Here is a 20553-nt window from a genome sequence, read left to right on the forward strand (position 1 = left end):
TAGGGCCCAGTTTAGTCTTAGATAAACTCCAATTAGAAGAACAAAATCCAAACTCTATAAATGATCAGGAGTTTCTTTCAAACACTGAGTCTGTCCAAGTGAACCTAACCGTTGGGAAAGTAGAGATCCAAAACCAGATAACTCAATGTCCTTCTTAATGTGAATCTACTCATGATGACAGCTTTTCTATTCAGTCACTCCCCTAAACTCATCAGGATCTTTTATGCAATTTCCTAGCACCTTCTGCATTATGCAGATTTTATAATGTCACATACATGTCTTCATTCATTAAAATCTGGACACCAGCAAAAGAAGCTGTAGCATTGGACACTGGCATCAGGCAGGCAATCTGAGCTGCTTGGAGGTCATTGGTTTCACCCGATCCTGAAAAAGTGAAGATTTTTTCCAAAGGTCCCTGTTTGTCACTGTTCTTCTCATCTTCGTGCTGGATTTCTGCCTCAGTGATGCACTCAGGTTCTTCATATTCTAGTTTGGTTTGCAGCACTGCATGATCACTTTTGTCTATCCATTCCTAGGAAAATTAAAATGTTGATGTTGACAGAGATGAGATATCAATCAAAAGAAACCTATCTGTACAGACTGATATTTCTTTCATAATGGCATATTTCAAGGATATGCCACAATGGTGAAGATGAAAAGGAAGCAATGTAGACATGCAGGACATAAGATAGAAGGATGGAAGAAAGACAGAATGGCTGGAAAGCAGACAGGATTCCAGAACTGCATACAAACTCCTACTTATTCATGAGACCAAATTAAATACATCTTTGTAGTTAATCAGGACCTTCAGGAAACCTTGTATGTGTAAAATGTGTTCTCTCCTTGATAGACTCTTTGACCTTGATAGACTCTTTGACCCAAGCCCTGACTTAATGTAAATTAAGACTGAGTTTACATGAAGGTTTAGGCAACATAACATATCTGTATTAAAGCTTTAAAGCTTTAGTATTAATTTGGATTTGTATCTTTCTTCTTCAGTGTGAGTTTAAAGCTATTGTATATATAGAATATTTTCAGCTTGTCATTTGGTTTGAAAATGTAAATATTTCACCAGTTTCCTCTCAGAGAAAACTTAGTAGCAATAAAGATAAACACAGCCCAGCTAATACAGAAAGCTACACCACATATGGGATGCCATGAGCTCATAAGAAGCAGTAAGAAAACAAAACCAAAAATTGCAGTGTATTCATTTGATATCCATTCTTTGTCTAAAGGTTTATCAACCAGGTACCTCTGTGGCTAAGAAAGAATTCTTCATATTGTGACAGATGCTTCCAAAATTGTATCATCTCACTTCACAAACATAAAGTGCAAGACCAGGCTGAAGCAAGCTCCCTGACCTCTCGTGTGCAGGAGTGGATGCAAACACCACAATGGCATCTCACTGGGTATTGTGCCTCTGGACACCCTTAAATTCTTCTCCAGCAATAACTCTGTCTCACAGAATCACAGAATGGTTCATGTTGGAGGGACCACAGTGAGTCATGTGGTACAGCCTCCCTGCTCAAGCAGGGTCAACCAAAAGCACATTGCATGGGATTGTCTTGATGGTTCTTGAACATCTCTGGTGTGAGAGATAGTCTCTATAACAAGTGTCTTGTCTTAATGTCAAAGCAGGACTACACTGACTGTATGAGTCTGCTATCATAGAATCATAGAATCAGCTGGGTTGGAGGAGACCTCAAAGACCATCGATCAAAGATCAACCTTACTGTGGTTACTAGACCATGGCACTAAGTGCCACATCCAGTCTCAGCTTGAAAACCTCCAGGGATGGTGGATCCACCACCTCCCTGGGCAGCCCATTCCAGTGTCTGATCACTCTCTCTGTAAAATATCTCTTCCTAATATCCAACCTAAACCTCCCCTGGCAGAGCCTGAGTCTGTGCCCTCTTGTCCTCCTGCTGGTTGCCTGGGAGAAGACAACAATTTGCCCTGTGGATCCTCTCGGAGACATTGCACTGGGGGAATGGCTTTTCTCTAGGGTCAGAGAGTACTTGTCATAGTGTCTGTGCACAGAAAAAATCGGTAGCTGCTTTAAAATTATTCTTAACACTGTAGGGTTTACAGCCTTGCTTGGAAGGAAATGTTTACCTGGAAGTTTCCATTATGATCATTAAAGAGATCAGCAAATATATATTTTGGATCTGGTATAGCAGGCATCACCGACTTCTGAAGCCTGCCAAAAGGAAAGAAAAATACAAATCATTGATTTGTTACAGCATACTAATTCATACAAAAATCTACTTCAGCACAGTTCTGTACTCACAAATATATTTTACATGACAGAACTCTAGTCTTGATTTTTTAAATGTGTTTTAAAGTTAAAAAGCAGTTATAACACTATGATAATACCAGCAGGCTACGAGTGATTTTTCTGATGGATTTTCAACCCAACTCCAATCTAGTGAAATCTGGACTTTATACATACTTCTAGTTAGTCAGCAAGTGCCATTCTGCTCCATACAGTAGTCAGAGCTTTGCATTCTGTGGCAAAATTCCCTTAGACAGACAAGATGCTACAGCAACCATCTGTACTGGCTGACTTAGTGAACACAAATGCAAACATGAAACACAGATATACAAGAGGAAAAACTCAATTTGTGATCTAAAAAGGTGATCAGAGTCCAATATATTTTGATCTCTGAAAATACTGCATTTTTACTTTTTTTTCCCACCAATAAAACCAAAACCTAGGGCCTTTATAGGCTTTGCCTGTTGTTTGGTAGGGTTTTTTTGAAAAAATTGTCAATCCTAAACATGAACAGTATCATTCATCTTCAAATTCAAATACTGATATAGTCTTATTAAAGCTGAATGCATTTAAGCTGACTTTAGCCTACGGCAAACACTGAGTTTGATGAAGATTGTGTAAAAGAATTTCCTTTCAGAAGAAGTAACTAAAATAATGGCTTCTCAGGATTTAGCTAGATTTCTAAAAAAGAGAAGTTAAGTGGAAGAGACAGAATTTTATCCTGAAACATTTTCTTTTACCAGAATTGTTTTGGCTTTGAAGATTAAAGACCTTGGTATTTGGAAGGCCAAGATGCATTATTCTTCAAATAGTAATTAAGCCACTGACTTCTACATCTTCATGATGGCTATATTTACCCAATAGGAATTTTGATTGCTTAGAGAATGAATGTGAGCTCTGTTTTCAGGACATGGTTATTTAGCAGTAACCAATAAAACTATATTTACCTCTTCCATTTGCATAGAAGAATCAGGAGGATAAGCATCATTAGAAGTACTGCCAGCAAACAACTTAAAGCAATCACTGTGTTTGACTGAGGTGTTGTATCGTAGTCACATGAATCTAAGAACAATCACAAAAACAGTATGTGAAAAGCATATTTTTGCTTTAACGGTAAATATTCCTAGTCATGCTAGAACTTCTACTTCTCTTTTAAAAGAAGGATATAAACAAAAAGGAGCATTTAAGAACAAATAAGACAAGTTTGGTTGTTCAACTGAAACTGAAAAGCCAAAATTCCCAAAACCTTGCAACAAAAGAAAATTGTGCTTATAATTGTCTAATTTAACCTCATATAGGATAAAGAACTGAGCCTATAGGCAGTGTAGATGCAGTATGAATGAATCAAGTAGTTCTTCTCATCTTCATCACATTGCATTGCTGGCGATAAAGCAACTTGCTAAGATCTGAGTTACGTGCACCTACTTACCATCACTAAAGTTGCAAATGCAATTTTACATGTAGCCTATATATCTTATTTCCCAATAGAAAACAACCAAACAACCCCAGCAAACAAAAAGCCAGCAAACCACAAGAGTTGATACCCAGAAAGTAACTAGTGGCAGGATAACATCTAACACGCAAGTATATAAAACTAATGCATTTGTGCACTTTTCTGCGTTCTCAGTGTTTTTCCTGTAGCTTTTGCAATGTAACCTCTACTGAACTTCTGGTCTCCATATAAATGCTGTAAAAACTGAATGATTATTCATGCAGGAGAAACTGTACAGCCTATTCGACTTGTATGTTTTGTATAACTTTACAGGAAGTAACAATAAAAGTTGTGACCCCCTAAGAAAGTTTTTCAGAGTTGATAGAATTACTTGAGCACATCTTGGTTCATGGTTTCTACTGATGTTAGATTTGGAGTCAATAACTTACTGAAGTCCTGAAGCAAAGTGCTTGCCCCGGTGAAGGATCTCTGACAATTTCACTTCTGATCCAGAGGCACATAAACTCTCTGAACCACTAGTCTTGCATCCTCTGTGCTTTCCTTCCTTGCAGGTGCCTGCTGGCAGCATCTGTCAAATGGTGCAGGTAAGGCTGGTATGTGCTTGTCTCTCAGAAGTGCACTGGGAAACATTGTCCTCTGTTTTCTTAAGGTCATTTGCCAGGCATACCTGAGGACATGCTTGCAGGCTCAAAATTTACATGGCAGAGGAGTCTTCTCTGGAGATCAGCACTGTGGCTACTAGTGCACAGGCTACACATACCTATGCTCCAAGATTTCATCCCAGCTTTTTGCAAACAGATTTTCTTCAAGTGAGCTAATAGCCCATTGCATTTTAGAGAGCTCATTTCTTGGGACACTGGACATCTAGATGTCTCTCAATTCTGCTGAAGCCCAGTGAGTAGCATTTTGTGCTTAGCTGATATGATACAAATATGTTGGTATGATGTATAGTCTTTTTTTTTCTACAGCAAATCTGGGTTTTGGTTTTGATAACCAGTAGAAATACCATTTGCATCAAAGATCTAATTGAAGTCATTCACACTGGGTTAAATGTATCTGTCCAGTGGGAAAGCAGTGCTGATACTGGCTTTGTTTCCATTTCATCTGGTTTTTCCCATCCTCCCTGTTTTGACCAACCCAGCACCTGTGAGCATCAGACTCCTGTGACCTCTGGTCCTGTAATTCAGCTGGATATACTTTCAAAATAAACGGCCTTCAAAAAAGGGCCATCAAGGATTTCCTTAAGGTTTAGGTTTGGTGTCCAAATATCTTTTCTGGGCACCCTGAAAATGCATACCCACAGAGCCCCCATGCATCACATCACTGCCACTGGGGAAATCTAGACACTATTGTAACACAGACACTATTATAATACAAATAATAACACTCAACTTTGTTAATTATGATATAAATTAATAGCATTGTGGACCGTCTAGAACAAAGTGGACAGTTAAACATGGGCAATTAGACAATCACATGAACTTTCTTTGCTAAGAGAAGATGGAGCACAATAGTGTAACATTCATTTGCTGCATGTTCCCAGCCTCTTTTGCAGTCACCCCTTCCCCATTTGCACTTAGAAAATATATGAATGTAGCACAGCTCTTACCTACTAATGTGCCATTCATCCAAAATGTTTCTGCTTGCCAGTCACTGCTGTAATTAACTACATTGCAGTGGGGTACTAACCTCTTCAGTCTGACCCGGAAAGAATAACATTTCTCTGGATCAAAGCCTTGCTCTTCAACACTGCAACACCTAGAAGTTCTGGACTGAGAAGGAAGGTGCATCATCATTAATTCTGGTTTTCAAGACAGTGCTTAAGAATCCTACACTCAGTTATGTCCTCAACCAGGATAAGGGACAGGCCAACCCAAAAACTCAGAACTGAATGTAACTTCTCTGAGTTTCACAGACTTCTTTTTCTTGACTGACTTTTCATGATTCATATCTATTCCTCCTCATATCTAATTGTATGATATTGAGTTGAAGGTCATAACAAGCATTGCACAGTGTACTATGTTACAGTTGCATGTTTGCAGTATAAAGAGATACTTTGATCCACAAACTATTTACAAGTTATAACTGAGACTGGAAAGGTTTAAGTTGATGAAATTATATTTGGAAATACTTAATAGGTAATTTTAGAATAAATAAACATCCTCTGTAATTTCTTTCTTTCTTCTCCCATATTGTTTCATTACTTTTTCTTCTTTTTCTCTCTTCTTTTTTCTGCTCTGCTTTCTTCTTTTGTCTTTCCAAATTCTTCTGAATGTATGACCTTTCACTTAGGTTGTCCTCAGCTTTTTGGGTGGCAGCTGGATATAACTTGTAAAGTAAGTTATTTCTGGCATGGTAGGAATCCAGGGTTCTAAAAATTTAGATGTTTCCATCCACAAGCTATATTTGAAAATACAGGATGGAAGAACAGTTTGAAAACAACTCTAGTTTACATTCTATGGAGATGCTACTTCCCACTCCTTCCAATGTTGATTAAAAATGCGATGCCCAACTCACTTGCCACTCTTCATCAAACTTGCTTTTGTATTGAAGCTCAAGCCTTAAGCACCTCACAGCTTTCTCTGGTTTATTACAGCTTACAGTAACAGTGTCCTCTTTCCAGAAGAAGGTCACATTTTCTGGTCGATTGGGCTTTACTAAGAAGAACAGAAACAGATTTTGCTATAGTCTTAAAAAGGAGAACCTCACAGTTAAAATTATTGTTGTTCCTTCCTCTACTCAATGTTTCTCTGAGTAGTAAATGAAGGTGGATTTTCAAGGTTTTACTTTTGTAGCTGGCCTCACTATTAAACATCAGAATGGAGCTTGAGACCATGACACTGCTCACCATTCAAGGCACCTCATTCAAAGGTAGTAACTATCTCATGTCAGGAACCTATGGCAAGTACTTAAGGGAGGACTCTAGTCTCCTCATAGTCCCTGCAATCAGGAGGAAGAAAAAGGCTTCTTCTTTGGAAATGAAATGACAAATTCAGTACCACAAAACTTCCAAGACACCCTTGTGCAGCTGCTGGAGGCTACGTGGGATATGGTGGAACATCTCTAAAAAGCAGTGGATGCCTACCTGTGCACAACTGAATCTACCCCTTACTGTCTTCAGGTGGTCTGAAGAACATGACATGGTTTGATCTATGCAGCTGGTTAGTCTTCAGCAGTGGGAAATAAAGAGAACAGTGCTACCCACATTTTCAATCCTTCTAGTTGTCTTTTCACATTGCAAAAGTTCTGCCTTCCTAATTTAAACGCTTTAGTCTGATCCTTGATATCTATGCTGTGTTACCTAATCGTGTTGAAATTATCAGTGGGTGTTTAACAGCCAAAGTTTGAGGACCAGACTTCAGTTTTTCATAATTTAAGAGATATTGGTAAAATTATGATACAAAAATATTCTCAAAGCTCGATGCCTTGACAGGTTTTTGTTTAATCCCTTTTGATAAAATATTGTTAATACATTTGAAATACTATTTTTTTAGATAATTCTCCATTGTATGTTTTCTGTGTGATTTTTGTTAGAAAAAAAATCCCTCCACTTTAAATGCTGTAACTATGTGAAATTCCACATTTTTATAAACTAATCTCACACGAGATATGAAATATGTCTTTGGGGGCAGGAAGGCCTTAATGAAAACAGGAACATCATCTAGCAGTAGGACATCCCTTTTACTCTGTCAGACTGTACCAGGACCACTCAAATAATTTCTATTGACATCTGATGATGTTTTTGTGGCAGCAGCTTTGATAAGAGTGGTTTGTTGCTTCCCATTGCAAGGAAGATGGCAAAAGAATGGAAGGTTTAAAATATGAGAAAGCTCACACAGACAGAACTAAGACAAAAAACTATCAACTTTTATTAATTATTTTACTAATACTGAGCAGGTCTGTACTAGAAAAAGCACACCCACATATTTTTTTTTTAGTATTTTCATTCTGATTTTTGAAATTGTATTTTGGGACAAATCTGTCTGTCCTGTGCAATCTCACTTAGCTGCAGCTTCACACAAGCATGTGTAATTACTGGGACAAAAATCAACATAAATAACTACAGTTTAGTTTTCACACACACACACCCACCCACCCACACACACACACACACACACACAGACAAATAACCTTTTATATGTCGATATAACTGATTTCTTCTCAAACTCAGACAGCTGGAGATTCAGTGAGGACAGTAGAACTACCAAAGTAGTTGTGATTTTTCATACTTACTATAAAAATCAGCTTTTAGTTTTTTAGAAAAGAGCTCTTTGCTCCCATTGCTGTTCCTGATAGACATGGCAAGGGTGGGTCCTTCCGTCTTAAAAATACATCCAGAATTATGATCTTGATCCAATAAATAGCTGGGACATGGCTTCCAAACTTTCTGCTTGCCTTCATCAAACCTGTAAATTAAATAATATTGGTAAAAGGAAAACTTATCAACTAACACAAGTTAATTCATTTTTGCTACTATTTTTTTTTTCTTTTCTTTTTCGAATGCTCCTACCAAGGAAAGTCTGAGCATGAAATTTCCTGAAGTGACAAATTTCAGTGATGTGAGGGAATACATCACTCAAACATCACTGAATTTCCAGCCTTAGGTTTTGATGCAGTGTGAAATATTCAAGTTTCCTTCATGCTGTTATTTTCTAATAAGAGAATGACTTGCTCAAACAGATGCTTTCATTATCCTGCTTCCAAGATTGTACTGCTAAAAGTTCTTTCACATATACCACCCAGAAAGAAAAGGTAAGATCAAGCACTATGAATGTCTTTTACCAAGTTCTGTTTAGTTATTAATGATGTCAGTTAGTAAGGAAAATATACACACATACATGAAAAAAAACCACTTTCAATAGTGTAGTTAGCATGGCATTTAGCACAATGACAGAAGAGGGAAAAATCTTTCACACAATGTGTGATGTGACTGACTACTCACCAGGCTTACTGTTTCGTTCACTTCTGTAATAAGCTGTGAATAAAACCAGGTTTCATGCTGGATGATTAACAAAAGTTAAAAGCATTTTCCGTTCACAAAAGACTCAAATGGACATAGATACTTCAGCCTCCCAAGGTAAATCTTTTAACAAGAGAAGAACAGGCATTGTCAATACTCACGTGTAAGAAAATGACACATTCTCATTGGGAAAATTCTCTCTTGCTGCCCATGTGATCTGCATATTCTCATTATTGAAATTGATTATTTTGATGTTGGTGACATCTTTCCAGCCTGCCCAGGACGTTGCAGAAAATATGATTTCAGGAGTGAGTATGAAAAGCATCCCTTGACATTTGTATATATCAGTATTTCAAGGATATATATGCAATTGATTCAGACGATCGCAAAATAAGAAGACATAAAAATATCTAAAATACAAGAAAATGGACTAAAATAACCTAGAGAGGTTGAAATTAGAATTTCAAAATAATGAAATGAAAGCATGCACAGCAACATGAGAGAGAAGTTTGGCCTCGTGGTCCCTGGGACAATAGGCATAGACTGAGCCATGTGTATGCAATGCATAGCGCCTATACCTTGAGGCCAACTTTCTCCCATAACATCTGCTAATGAAAATTATTTGGGGGTTAATGCTACATGGAACCTCTGTGTAAACTGGCACATGTTTACTGTAAGAAACAAGGAACTAATACCGTGGGCCCAGACCAGTCAAGACCCATAGGAGCCCAGAGCAGATCAGAACAAATAGGTGTACTCATATTTGATCTATGTGGCTGTGGCCAATTCCACCTTAAATACAAGTACAATCATTTAATGTCCTTGAACTGCATGCATATGTTATTTCCTCTCCTGACCACCTTCTTATTATAGATCTTGCTAGGGACACAGGTATTTTAATTCTGTGTCCATTAGAGTTCCACAATCAGACACTGAAGATAAACCTGATGGATAAATGGAGAAATTAAGATGCTAGAAGTATTAGAAATTCATTCTATATTAAGGAGAAGGACAAATTATTTATTTTGCATTCCATAGGATGTGAAATTATATTTACTTAAATGAACAGGGTAAGAAAATGCATCATGAATATCAGCAATACCTACTTGAGGTTAAAATTGCATACTGCCATCTCCAGCCCTAAATTGTCTACCACTAAAAACCTTTGCTGGAACATTCCTGCCTAGGAGGAGAATAGAGGATTTTAGCTTTGATTGCTGTCTATATTTTATACCACTCTGGACTTTTGAAGGGGTTTAAAGTGGAAAAATTTTAAAACATTTCTTATGAGCTTTTCATCACATCCAGTGATCCTGATTCTTTCATGAGGCATAACTATTCTCATGATTGTTATCTTTTGCTCCATAATCACCACTAAGAATATGAGAAAGGTATGTGGGTTCAAGTAACCATTTTGCCTATTTTCATGCCTGTGTCTCTCTGTCTAGAGGTTCTATGACTACTGCAGTTAGAGTTAGTCAGAACATTTTTGTATAGGTGCAATTGTGTTGTAGCATGTTGTTTTGTCAAAATAATTCAAGACAGTTATGAGAGAAATCCAGAAGATACTGGGTAGATGTAGCTGCAGGTGTCTGCTGTGTGATTCATGGAGCTCTGGTAAAAAAATTCTGCTTTTACTCAAGAGAAGGGCTTGAAACTAACTCCCCCATCTTCTAGTTAATGCCTGCAGGCTTGTTCTGTATTGTGTTCTCAAACTGCAAATCTTATGTGTTTCTCTGAAAAAAATAGGGAAGTTAGTACTACACGACAAAGCAGAAATAGAAGTTCAAAACCTCAAAGGCTCTAACAAAATGGACTTGATCCAGTGATTTCTACCTCTGTTACAAGAGACTACCTAGGTAGCTTTTGTTTCCTAAGTCCTCAAGCTCTTTGTAAGTCCCCTCTGCAGGTCTAAAAGATGAGCATGTCTTTAACAAAAGCCACTAAGAAATAAGGTGGCAAAGTGCCTAAGAGTGGATTCTTGGTCTGCAATTGCACTAACGTATTTTGATTTTTATGGACTAAATTTTAGTATCACTGTGCTGTGCAGTATATAGTGTAACTGAAATCCATGTGACTTGTTGGACTAGATTTTCTACAGAGATACTTAAACATAAATTTAATGTATATTTGAGTGTCTAATTACATGTTCTCCATCTTTAAATAAAATTGACATTATAAAAATCAATAAAAGTGCTAGTGATTGGAGAATATTGCACTGTCCTGAGAACATTTTTATGAGCATAGAATGAGTCCTTTCAATTCCCCTTAGAAGCAACAAAATATGCACTTTCTACTCTTTGTTGATTAGTCTGATTGCAGATATTTTCTCTTTGAGAAAGAGCTGCTAATGATCATGCTTGTTATGAAACTGAAATTAGGAAGCATACTTGTTTTCTCAATCACATATTTTCAAGGATAATTAATTTCAAAATTAATTTATAATGCTGTTTCTATGTATACAATTGTTTGGCACTGTGACAGAAAGAAAAATTTTTGTTTACTAATTTTTTAAGACTAATTTTTTAAGTCAAAAATACACAGTTTTCTTCAGTTTAGTCTCAGAAGGCGGCTTAATATCTCTGCAGAGAGCTGTGCATACTCACCTTCCCACACTTGGCAAAAACCATTCAAATAGGCTATATGCATGCTATGTCACCAACAGGACAGAGAAAAGGGTGGGTATCTGAGAGTACTATCTTGGGCATAGCCAGCTAGTCCAGGCTCTGCCAGGACCCTTACCAGACGAAGAGTGCTAGCTCCAAACCCTCACTTGGAATCGAGGAGCTGGGCAGCCCCATGGAAACACAGAACAGGGAAATTTTCATTATTTGAAGGGTCAGCTCCATATACAGATTTTATCCCATTGCTCTCCAGGTATGAGGTTGCAGCTGTTGGCCCAGGATGTGAAAGATCATCTTGCACTGATTTCTAGTGGTCAGGAAATGGTGCGAGTTGGGTTTATATATGAGATTGGGCTGAGGTTACTGAGTACTGTAGAGCTGCTAGTATCAGCAGACTGAAGAAAATTGTAAAGCAAAGGGGTAACTTTACTGGTGAAAATTAGGTGCTTGAAGATGTTGAATGATCAGTAAAGGTTTGGGGGAATTTTATAGAATTTGTTATGAGTAGTGGTTCTAATTATTCTGAGGTGTTCAGTCAATTTGGTCACAAGGGCTGTAGAAGACCAGAAAAAAAGGTCAGGAAGAGGGAAAAATAATTGTATGACTGAAATACAAAACACCACTAACAGGAGAGAAGAAAGGAGAAGAAAAGCTTGGTTTAAATATCTCCAAGGGGATAAAACCGCAATGCTATGATTTTTAGCTCTGTTCAGAGGGGTAAAATAATATTATACTGCTTATTCTTTCTGAATTAAGAGATAGCACTGGTTCATTATTTGTGCAAGAGAGCACACAGAAATTGCTTATACACTTCTTTTTTTCTACACGTGACAAAAATTATGGTGACAATATTGACAGCGAATTTGCTTCACAAATATGTGATACTTTCTTGGGAGGCTTCTTGAACCTGTGACAATGTATCCCACAACCCTGATACTGCCAGCACAGAAATAAAAGTAAAGATTTTCCTGAAGTAGTAAACCTGTCTTCCCTCTCTGTACAGGCCAACTCTTGAAACCCTTTTTCAGGGTGCTACATTTTCCATCAATACCAATGCAAAAAGGACACCAGCATTGAAACCCTGAATCACATAAAGTTCCTTTGATGGGGTGTTCAGTTTTTTTAAACTGTCAGATGGGTTTGTTGAGGTATGGTTGGCTCTAGGGATGGATAATACAGAAACCAGAGGAATCACATGGGATTTCCACACACTACAGAGTGGACATTAAGCAAAAACTGAGGGTCTGCTCTGACTAGCCTGTTGGAAGGCAACAAAAGACACCAATTAAGTCTGAACCTTGGACAACACTCATTATTCTCTATTTTTTCAGTTACATTGTGATGACTCTGGACTGATTGTTAGAGGCTGCAATTCAGAGATGCAGACTAAATCTTGGGTTTGGCAATGTACATTTTTTTGGATGAAAAGAATATCAGTTTGGCTCCAATTCTGCAGTGATTTATTGATGGACTTAACTTTACACACTCTGAGTAGTCCACTTGACTTCAGCAAAAAAGATTAGTCAGATCAACGTAACAACATGTATAAATCTTTCTAGTATCACAACGTATTTCTGCAAAAATCCCTACACATTAAGAATTAAAATGCTGGAATTTTAATATTTAAATATAAACTTCAAGGACTGCAGTAATTTATGTACTAAAATGGAAGGTAATATATTTTAAATCATTTAACCATAAATAGACCCATTTGATTGAAATGGAATAGAAATTGTAGAACATGTATAAATCTTTCTAGTATCACAACGTATTTCTGCAAAAATCCCTACACATTAAGAATTAAAATGCTGGAATTTTAATATTTAAATATAAACTTCAAGGACTGCAGTAATTTATGTACTAAAATGGAAGGTAATATATTTTAAATCATTTAACCATAAATAGACCCATTTGATTGAAATGGAATAGAAATTGTAGAAACTATCTGATGTTATATAGATATTCTTTCCTGTTCTGTAGTTTTTAAGAGCTTCATAAAAAAATCAGTCTTAACATAATTAAGTAGGTATGTGGGACAGAATCTTATCAATCTTTTGCATTAAAGACCTTGTTTCTAGAGCTCTAGTCAAGACAATTTTGTGCTGTGCTCCCAATTTCATGAGTTTTGTAGCCTTTTTGAAAGTAGTATGAGTTGTGCTTTATGTTGATGTTTTCTAAACATTTCCATGCATCTTTTAAAATTATAGCATGTATATGCTGCATAATTCACATTTTCACATGAAAAGATGCATAATTAAGTGAGGTTTTCAAAGTTTGGATCAAATTGTTATCAGATCTTCTGATGACATGTACAGTTTATCTGAAATATGGTGTTTCATTCTGGTGATCTTTCCTTTGCCTTTCATTGAAGAGTTGTTTAGTTTCCTTTTAAGAAACTATGCATCTATACTTCTGCAGGCAGAATCATTCACAACTTCTGTTAATGGGAAGACAAAGAGAATAGAGGGGATCATTTCTCTCCCTTTATTTATGGTGGAATTTTTATGAATTCACCTGCAGCACTATGGATCATTCTCAGCTCTTCCACAGTAATAGCAATTATTTAAAACTCTCCTCTAATTATGATCCCAGAGGCACACAATACACCAAGGTAACACGTTTATAATTATACTTTCTCTTATGATGATGAAAATGTCAAAAATATTACAAATAGGCATTTCCTGGGCTAAAGAAAGGTAGCAGCAGCTTTCTGTCTGAGGGTGATCTACTGGTCTGACTAGATATGTAGTATGTTGCAGTGCTGTAGGACATATACCAGTGCCCTGGAGCAAGATTCTGAGAGAATTATCCAAGTCTACATCTTCTGTGAAACCAGACAGGGACTGGTAAGGTTCCACACAAGTCTTTAAGCTCACAGGCACTGCTGAGCACCTAACTCTTCTTAGGAAAGCAACACTATGGTATGTGAAGAAAGTACTTCTACAGGGGAGGAAACAAAAAAAGATTTTCCTTGTGCAAAAAATTATGCAGAAGCAACCATTAGCAAGAATATGAGCAACTGCATTCCACCTTCAAGCCACCTTTATCGGTTTGTTACTCAGAAAAGTACCATTGAAGGGGAACATGTAAAAAGGCTGAATGTCATGGAACAGATTTTTTTAAAAAAACTAGAAAAAGGAGAGGCAGAATGTCAATCTGCAAAGATAACAGAAAGGCACATTTACTGGAACAGTTGCAACCTCATTGATACACAACAAAGAAAAAGCACTTGATTTCCTTACACTGATGAAACCTGATAAGCAACCACATGTTGAACTTCCACATGTTGCAGCACACTGTACAGAAACTACTGGAGAGCAAGACCCAGATCTGAACCTACAGTCTTTAGTTACCTTTAATATCATCTGACCTATGATAACCGTTTCTTTTTTTTTTAATAGGAACAAATGTAGGCAAAAGTGCAACTCCTTGTGCACAAACTACTGAATTGAATGCACAGTACAAAGACTGAATAGATGACCTCTTTTCAAGAAGAGGAACAAGACAGCTAGGGAGAGGGGTTTTTCTAGACATTTTGAGACAGGATATAATCCTTAAAGCATAATTCTTAGAATCCATCAAACTGGCTGGTTTTGTTTTTTTCAGAAGATCACTGACCATTGCTAGGAATCACAATATTTTGCATCAAATAAGCATCACAACTGTAATTTTAACATTTTGTTCCACAAAGCCATGGCATCACTACAACATGGCTATAGGTGATTGCCATCTCAAGGCAGGGAAGTCACATCCCCTCACAGGACAGCCAAGTCAGGTCCCCTCAGGGGACAGGCAATGACTCACAAGAGCAGCTAACCTTAGGGAATCAGGTGGTGCATTGTTGAAAATGGCATTCACTGTAGGTATGGCAGAACAGAGAGCTGATTTATAGGTTGATAAGGTGGGATCATAACTTTAAAGCATTTCTTTCTCCTTATGAAATGAAATACAGGCAACTTGCAATAAATTAAGAAGAGAGAAGATTAGATTATTGCTGTATGTGTTGGGTTTTATATTTGAGTTCTGTAATAATCCGTTTATTGTTGGAAGCTATAAGTGATGGCACTGCAGACCAATGCCTGAAATAGAGATGTTTGCATATTAGGTAGCCAAACAACTGATCTTTAATGTCTTTATTAATTTTGCTGTTTAATAGTAATTTTACCTTGATGCTTTCTCAGGAGCAAGAGTTTGCTGGTATTTTCCCATAATGCTCATTCTTTCAGAGTACTAAGCATGGAAGTCTTACCTGAATGTGTTTTATCCATCTTTGATCAATGTGAAGTCTAGTCTTTTTTGGGTGCAATCTAATCTGCTCTAATATATGCCTTAGAGGGTAAGGAGTCATGCCTAAAGAACAGACACAAATTTAGCTGGTTCTGCCTTCATTTTTAATTAGAACACGTTCATAGAAATTTATTACTTTTTAAAAAAGTTTTAAAAATACACTTTCTGCTGGATATAAATTTTTTTCTTTGGTTCATTCTTATCATCAAAAAAAGTACTGAATATTATAATACATGAGGTAAAGTGTACACAGAAATATTCTTAAATAATATATCAATTTCTTTCATAAATATCTGGGGATTTGAACTTACCAGAAGATTGTGACTGAGTAGCCACAAGGTTGCCCAGTGTGAGGATCATTGAACATGCTTGAAAGATTAGTCTCATGGTTGGAATAATACAACAGACTATGAAGAGATGAGTAATTGTAATCTCTGGATTTACTATTTGATCACTTGAAACCCAAGGCTGGAGGGAACTGGAGGAAATGACTACAGGAAATAAAAATTGACATATCTCTAGCTATAAACAAATCAGAAGTGCAGGACCTACTTCATACTATGTTAAAAAAATAAAAAATTCATTCTCCAGAATATGACTATGTCTCTTGCCAGCTTTATCTTCTCACAGCTGTATCAATCAGAGGTCACCATAGACCTGATCCAAACAAGGGCCAGAAAGCTGGGCATAGGTGTGACCACATAGAAGCACAGAACAGGTAAGACTGGAAGGAACCACAGTGAGTCATCTGATCCGACCTCCCTGTTCAAGCAGGGTCATCCTAGAGTACAATGCACAGATGGTTCTTAAATATCTCCAGCGTGGGAAACTCTACAATCTTTCTGGTCAATCTGTTCCAGTGCACAGTCACCAACACAGTAAAGTTCTTCCTCCTATTCAGGTGGAACTTTCTGTGTATCGGTTTCTGTCTGTTGCCTCTTGCCCTATTGCTTGGCACCACCAAGAGGAGCCTGGATCTATCCACTTGACGCCCTCCCTTCAGATACTTGTAGACATTGATGAGGTCCCTTCTCAGTCATCTCTTCTTGGGGCTGAACAATCCAACTCCCTCAGCCTTTCCTCACAAGAGAGATGCTTTTGTCCCTTAATCATCTTTGTCACTCTCTGCTGGACCTGCTCCTGGAGCTCAGTGTCTCTTTTGTACTGAGAAGCCCAGAACTGCACTCCCGATGCAGCTTCACCAGGGCTGAGTAGAGGGGCAGGAACACCTCTCATGACCTGCTAGCAGTGATCTTCCTAATGCACTCCAGGATACCACTGGCCTTCTTGGCCACAAGAACACACTACTGGCTCATGGGCAGCTTGTTTTCCATCAGGATCCCCAGGTTCTTCTCCACAGAGCTGCTTTCCAGCAGGTAATACACTAACCTGTACTGGTGCATGGGGTTATTCTTCCCCAGAGCCAGACCCTGCGTTTGCCTTTGCTGAATTTCACGTGGTTCTTCTCTGCCCATCTCTCCAACATGTTGAAATCTTTTTGATGGGCTGCACAGTACTACTCTGTGGTATTGGCCACTCATCGCATCTTTGTGTCATCAGTGAACTTGCTGAGGAGGTACTCTGCCTCTTCATCCAAATAATTTATGAAAAAGTTAAACAATACTGGACCCCCACCTTGGGGGGTACCACTAGTGACTGGCCTCCAACTACACCCTGTGCCATTGATTATGACCCTCTGGGATCTACTGTTCAACCAGTTCCCAATTATATATCTTTTTCCTAGCTGGTCTCAAGTTTTTCTATGGTTTCATCAGAAGTACAGTAACCTTCTACATATGCAGGGGCATTTTTGGGCAGAAGAATGACTCAGTCATGCTGTATGCAAAGTGCTCTGGGTGCACACACCATACCGCCTGCTAGAGACCCCTGAACTACATTTTGCTTCAAATTTCTCAAGCAAGGAGGGTAGAAGCTTATCTGCCACACATTGGTACTTGACACACATCAACTGGATCCACACATTGGCTGGGTCATGGCTGGGAATACACTCAGAAGTGCTGCCATGATTTCTTTTTAGGCTTGCTTTCATTTGTCTCAGAGCATCCCCTAAATTATTCGCTGTCCTTTTAAATTCAACAATACTGTTTGTCAGATGAGACCCTTTTCAGCCTTGTCACATCATCAAAGTCTCCAGCTAGATAGTGTGATACTGATTTTGCATCTGGCTATTCACTCTTCTTGGATTGGCTACTTTCACTGGTTTATCCATTGCCCGTCACAGGATGACTCATTCCAATCTCAGTGACTCCTGGAAACCCCAACATGACAGTCTGACACACATACAGCATTCTGTTAACTGTCTAGGCCCTGCTTTGATCATGTTCCTCCAGGGAGGCATTAATTCCTGGAACTAAAATGACAAGCAACACAAAAGTGAAATACTAAACTGGGTCATACATGATAGTTTCTGGCAAGCTGAAATTGCTCGTGGTTTCCACAGTCAGCACCACAGAAGCCAGTGACATAAACAAAGGCAAAGATCCAAACCCCTCTGGTTCTCCAGGACATGGCAACTCCCACATATCCCCATTTGAGTTAAAAACTCATTTACTTTCCAAAACATGTGTCTTATCTTTCCTTACAGAGCATGTGAGTGTGATGGAGCTGAATTTGTGCCTGTCTGCTTTCATACAGGTAAAACACACTGGACTGCAGACCTCTGAAGGCAGTTCATTCTTTCGGGGAAAGGGGCATGGGAAGACAACATGCAAAGAAAAGATATCTAAAATACTTTTCAGCTTATAATCATGTCAATTTTGAGATCCTACATCTAAATCAAGGTCTAATTCTCAAGTGACAACTGTGCATTTTTACTCACAGTTTTGTCCTACCAGGTATTTTGGCACCACAAGCAACTATCCCTCCCACCAGTCTCTACTTGTTTTTCAGATTACTGAAAGTCTTGAAGTCAAAAAAATTTTTCACTTTACTACTTTTGAACCCAAACCTAGGGCTGAGGTCTTGGAAAATAAAAACAACAGCTGGGTCAAACAAACTGCTTGCAGATCACTGTTGAACTATTTTTGCTACTGCTGAGAGAAACACCAGATTTGGCACTTGAGGGACATAGGCCTAGCAACCTCTCACCTCCCCCCCATGCAAGCAGACTGGCCCAGTAACCTTCCTCAGGTTCTGCTTACTGGAAGTCAGCTCTGATTACCTGGCTTGATTTTTTCCAGGATCCAGGTCCATGAACTGAAAGCCACCTGTGAGCCACAGGATCTGTTCTTTTTTCTGCCTCCCTGCAGGAGTGCAGTTGATTAACTTGTCCATATCCTCTGGGTCATTGCTCCCAAGAGGACAAGGACAGAGCATTGTCATAATGGGTCCCTTGTTCAGGGCTCACACGCAGTGTAGTGTTGGCATGTTTGGCCTGAGAAAACAAGATCCGTCCTAATACTACAACTTCATGCAGTAGCAGGGGAACCAAAGGGTGAGCTGAAAATTAGCAGTCAGGGCTTCTGATATTGACCACCAGTAGAGAAAATTCTTATCAAGATAGACAGAGGATAAAAATAATTCAAGTAATGCAAGTGAATTAAAAGAAGCTCTTTTGACTTCATTTTGCATTTTTAATCAAGCCACACAAACAGACCTAGGCCCTCTGCCAGCTCCTCCACGCATAGCAGCAGCTCTTGGGCTGGCTGCACTTGCCAGCTGCAACCTCCAGCACCCTCACTCACTTTCCTCAGCTTCCTTCCTCTCTTTTTATTCCCCTTTCTATTATTTCATCAGCAGTGTTAAATGAGTCTTTGATCACCACATGTGATGCAAAGCAAATTGCCTCAGTTTACTTTTTCCTTTACTTGGAACCAAAGCAATGAATATCCTGTGTGTAACTTCCATTTAATGTTACTTATCTACTCATGGCCCTGGTAACAGACTTCACATAAAGCCCCACAAAATAGCAGGGATTACCAATTTCTTGCAACGATAGATAGCCGAAGGGAGTAGAGACTCTTCTCTGTGATGCCCACTGACAGGACAAGAGGGAATGGGCACAAACCAAAAAAGATGAAATTCAATATGGACACAAGGAAGCACTAACTGTGAGGGTAACTGAGCACTGGCACAGGTTGCCCAGGGATCTTGTCAAATCTCATTTTGTGGAAATTTTCAAAACCAAGCCATATATAGTCCTGGGCTCTATATGGCCCTGCTTGAGCAGGGGGATTGGACTAAATGAGTTTGAAGTGCCTTCCAAATTCACCTGTTTTGTAGTGTCATAAAAATGCAGAAAATGTCACACCACTTTGCATTTACACACCTGAAATATTGGAGTTCTGTCTGGTACCTATTCCCCCATTTTCCAGGGATGTGGTAGAACTAGAAAAAAGAAAGAAGAGCTACAAGGTCAAGCAGAGGCAGGGAGCAATATTTGTAAGAGGGTAAAATTGAAAGAATGGTGCTTTGCAATTTGAAGAAAAGATGGGTGAGTGGAGAGTTGATAAAGGTCTAGATGTTCATGAACAACTAAAGAGTTACTGTTGGCCTTGTCTCCCAGCATATGGCTTCCTGACTTCATAAATGAAGGTATGAGGCAGCAAGATTAGAACAACCATCAAACAGCATTATTTCTGAAAATATATCTTCAAACAGTGGTCTGTGCTCTGTAGTGAGGAAGTTGCAACTTGTCAACTGATACTGGTTTTTTAGTAGGTCTAGGAATGCTGACGCAGCCAACACCAGTAACTGTGACTCTCATGACTGGAATGCTGTAATAGATGTGTTTAAGATTTTTAGAAGAGACAGGCATAGCAAGAGAGGTGGTAGGGTAGCTATGTATGCTAGGGAGTGCCTTGACTGTACTCAAATTGACAATGGTGAAGATAACAAAGTCAAGAGCATATGGGTAAAGATGAGGGGAAGGCCAAAAGGGCAGATGTCATGGTAGGAGTCTGTTATAGACCACCCAGCCAGGATGAGCAGTCAG

At 38.5% G+C, this 20553-nt stretch overlaps 1 protein-coding gene across 1 annotated transcript; it reads right to left on the reverse strand.

Moving 5' to 3' along the window:
• Positions 1-259: 259 nt before the first annotated feature.
• On the reverse strand, positions 260-15986 carry CRLF2 (cytokine receptor-like factor 2). Its single transcript, XM_009070434.1, has 8 exons — positions 15911-15986; positions 8850-8961; positions 7962-8134; positions 6246-6385; positions 5338-5500; positions 3223-3337; positions 2116-2200; positions 260-532 (listed from the first exon to the last, which is right to left on the reverse strand). The coding sequence occupies exons 1-8, from the start codon at positions 15984-15986 to the stop codon at positions 260-262; spliced, it is 1137 nt and encodes a 378-aa protein (XP_009068682.1).
• Between the last annotated feature and the right edge of the window lie 4567 nt (positions 15987-20553).

This window comes from Acanthisitta chloris, unplaced genomic scaffold (genome assembly GCF_000695815.1).
Source record: "Acanthisitta chloris isolate BGI_N310 unplaced genomic scaffold, ASM69581v1 scaffold2082, whole genome shotgun sequence".
Lineage (NCBI taxonomy): Eukaryota > Metazoa > Chordata > Aves > Passeriformes > Acanthisittidae > Acanthisitta > Acanthisitta chloris.